This window comes from Octopus bimaculoides, chromosome 25 (genome assembly GCF_001194135.2).
Source record: "Octopus bimaculoides isolate UCB-OBI-ISO-001 chromosome 25, ASM119413v2, whole genome shotgun sequence".
NCBI lineage: Eukaryota > Metazoa > Mollusca > Cephalopoda > Octopoda > Octopodidae > Octopus > Octopus bimaculoides.
In genome coordinates, this window is record NC_069005.1 from 7,159,233 (window position 1) to 7,163,085 (window position 3,853).

The window sequence follows — 3,853 nt, forward strand, 5'->3', positions numbered from 1 at the left end:
CCCACCCCTGGTAAATCTACAGCCACCTCCCAATATGGACACAGATAACAGATTTGTCTTTCTGATATATTTTCAGCCAAGTTCACAAAGATATGAAGCTGTTGCTATGAATTCTTCTGAAGGAGAATGTGTCGAATTCAAACCCCAAGGAACCGTAATTGAAGGGCCAGTTGAGGTATGTGCTAATTTACATATATATATATGTGTGTGTGTATATATATATATATATATATATATATAAATGTAATGCTTATTCATTCATATTGTTTTGAATTAATCCTGCATTATCTTTTAGTTTCGAGATTTCAATACTGTGATTATTTTTAGAATGATATTGTAGGGTGGGTGTGAGAGGTCAGATCCGGCTAGTTTGGACATTAAATAGAGAGAATATTTTGGTTAGATATGGCTGATTTAGCCCTTTACCATTCAGATTACTGCCAAAATGTAATGTTCATTCAGTCATATTGTTTTGAATTAATCCTGGATTATCTTGTAGCTTTGAGAATTCAGTACTTTGTTTATTTTAGAATGACATTGTAGAGTAGGTTTGAGAGGTCAGATCTGGATAGTTTGAACATAAAACAGCTAGAATATTTGGGCTAGATATGGCTGTTAACCCTTTAGCATTCAGATTGCTCTGTTAAAGATAATACTTATTTCTTCACATTGTTTTGAATTAATTATGCATTATCTCAAAGCTTCGAAATTTCAATGACATGATTGTTTATTTTGAGAATGACATTGTAGGATAAGTGTGAAAATCAGGATCTGACCAGTTTGAACATAAATCTGGTTAAATAGTTGGAGCGAATACGACCAATTTTGATGCTAAATGGTTAATTAAAATGGTTAATTAAACTGTAGTTTGTTTGGTATATTTTGTTTTTGAAACCATCCTTTATATTCTACGGTTTTCCTATGGTTTCCATTCTTTCATCATCGACAGGCTTGGCTCAGCGACATAGAAAAAACGATGAGGTATACATTAAAAGAAGTCTTAATTACCACCCGGAATGCCTTGAAGAAACAACTAAATAAACGAGACAAATGGATTAGAGACTATTGCGGACAAGTAAGAACAAAACAATTCCAGTTTATTATGTCTCACACAACACACACTCACACACACCTATATTATGCTTGTTTTATGTTACTGTATTTCCTGGCATACAAGTCCAAGAATATAGCATGGATCTCCAACCCCCGACGCTGCTGACCAGTCTTGGGTTATGGTTATTTAGTACTGAAAGTACACAGAAAGGATTTTGTCTGTTGATACCTTGCTGTGCTAAAATTAGCCACATGTACCCTGCTACACTAATATTGGCCACAGGTACCCTGCTACACCAATATTAACCACAGGTACCCTACTACACCAATATTGTCTGTTGATATCTTGCTGCACCAAAATTAGCCACATGTACCCTGCTACACCAATATTGACCACAGGTACCCTACTACACCAATATTAGCCACAGGTACCCTACTACACCAATATTGTCTGTTGATACCTTGCTGTGCTAAAATTAGCCACATGCACCCCACTACACCAATAATGGCCACAGGTACCCTACAACACCAATATTGGCTGTGGATACCCTGATGCACCAAAATTAGCCACATGTACCCTGCTACACCAATATTGACCACAGGTACCCTACTGCACCAATATTGACCACAGGTACCCTACTACACCAATATTGCTACCCTATATAGGCCACAGATACTTTTCCATTTCCTTTCAAGCATTCTTCCTAATAACACCTTTTGTGGAATCTTGCCCCTCTTGTGTTTTTTTTCTTGTTTTTCCTCATTCGTCACAATATATTTACGTATTCAGCTCCAAAGTACACCAGACTGTTACTCTTTTATATGTTAGGGCTAATGTTTTTTTATAAATTGTTGTATTGGCTACAGATGACCATAGTGGCCAGTCAGATCCAGTGGACTGGCGATGTGACGAAAGCTCTCTTGAAGGTCAAGGAACGTGGAGACAAGAAAGCTTTGAAAATGCTCAAGAAGAAACAGGTTAAAGATTTTGTTATGCAGTTATTTCACCTTCCTTTAATAACTAACCCAACTATTTTAGACAACCCATTTCAGACCACCTCTAATTGTTTGGTTCAAAACCTCTCATTTTAAAACGTTGCTCATTAAATTGAGAAGCTTCCATCATAATTTTATTGCAAAAGAACCTTTCTTTGTGTTCCAAAGTCTTCATAAATAGCAATAGTTATTCTATGAACTTCCTCCAAATTCTTGGTTATTATATATATATAGATAGATTAGATAGATATGTGCATGTGTATATTTGTGTGTCTGTGTTTGTCCCCCCAGCATCGCTTGACAACCGATGCTGATGTGTTCACGTCCCCGTAACTTAGCGGTTCAGCAAAAGAGACCGACAGAATAAGTACTAGGCTTACAAAGAACAAGTCCTGGGGTCGATTTTCTCGACTAAAGGCTTCTATTTCTAGCCGATTGAGCGACCATATAAAGCCTCTCTCTTGATTCTATTTGATGATGATGTTTTTGTTGTTGTTGTTGCTTCGCTTCAGGTGGTCATGCTAAACAAGTATGCAGAATTAGCCAGGAAACCAGACAAAGGCTACCAGCGGATGAAGCTGGTGTCTCTGATAACCATTGAAGTCCATAGTCGTGACATCATTGAGAAACTCCTCAAGACTGGCTGCAACGATGCCAATGCTTTTGAATGGATAAGTCAGTTAAGACTCTACTGGGACAAGGTCTAGTGTATTTCTTCTTCTTTGTTGTCGGCGGCGGCGTCCTCTTCTTCTTCTTCGTCGTCCTCCTCTTCTTCTTCTTCTTCATCGTCCTCCTCTTCTTCTTCGTCATCATCCTCTTCTTCTTCGTCGTCCTCCTCTTCTTCTTCTTCTTCTTCTTCGTCATCCTCCTCTTCTTCTTCGTCATCATCCTCTTCTTCTTCGTCGTCCTCCTCTTCTTCTTCTTCTTCTTCATCGTCCTCCTCTTCTTCTTCGTCATCCTCCTCTTCTTCTTCTTCGTCGTCCTCCTCTTCTTCTTCTTCGGCGTCATCCTCTTCTTTTTCTTCTTCTTCGGCGTCCTCCACTTCTTCTTCTCCGTCTTCCTCTTCTTCATCGTCCTCTTCTTCGTCGTCCTCCTCCTCTTCTTTGTCGTCGTCCTCCTCTTCTTCGTCATCCTCCTCTTCTTCTGCTTCTTCTTCTTCTTGTAACTGTTCAAGAGGAATATTAATTACATCAATGTCCACTGTGCCATCAGCTCAGTCCCTTTCTCCACACTGCATCACTTCATTCTCTCCTCCTCCTCCCTCTTTTGCCTTCTCTCTCATTCTGCATATCTTTCTCTCTCTCTCTCTCTCTCACGCACTCACACATCTCTCTCTTCACACATGCACACTCTCACTCACTTGTCTCTCACACACACATTTGTCTCACTCTTTCTTTTACTCTCATTCTCTTCTCCCATGCACACTCCCTCTCACTATCTCTCTTTCTCTCTCTCACACGCTGACTTACCTTACTCTCCCACACACACACTTGCCTCTCTCTCTTCTCCCACGCACACTCTCCTCCTCTCTCTCACACACACATGCATACACACACTTCTCTCTCCTCTCATGCACTTTCTCTCACACACTAGTTTCTCTCTTGTCTCATGTACACTCTCTCTCCCTCCCTCTCTCTCTCTATCTATCTATCTCTCCCCTCTCTCTCTCTCTCTCTCTCTCTGGTTCTTATTCTACTGCTCCCATCTGTTGCAGGAGCTGAATGACTGTATCGTCCGCCAAACCAACACACACTTCTCTCTCCTCTCATGCACTTTCTCTCACACACTAGTTTCTCTCTTGTCT

General features: G+C 40.2%; 1 protein-coding gene across 1 annotated transcript in view; it reads left to right on the forward strand.

Moving 5' to 3' along the window:
- Positions 1-3,853, forward strand: part of LOC106877328 (dynein axonemal heavy chain 2) — a 141,464-nt gene that overhangs the window by 46,796 nt on the left and 90,815 nt on the right. Inside the window, exons 29-32 of the mRNA XM_052976818.1 lie at positions 77-175; positions 950-1,075; positions 1,921-2,031; positions 2,562-2,750. Coding sequence (XP_052832778.1) covers positions 77-175; positions 950-1,075; positions 1,921-2,031; positions 2,562-2,750 — 525 coding nt within the window. The remainder of the gene's footprint in view (positions 1-76; positions 176-949; positions 1,076-1,920; positions 2,032-2,561; positions 2,751-3,853) is intronic.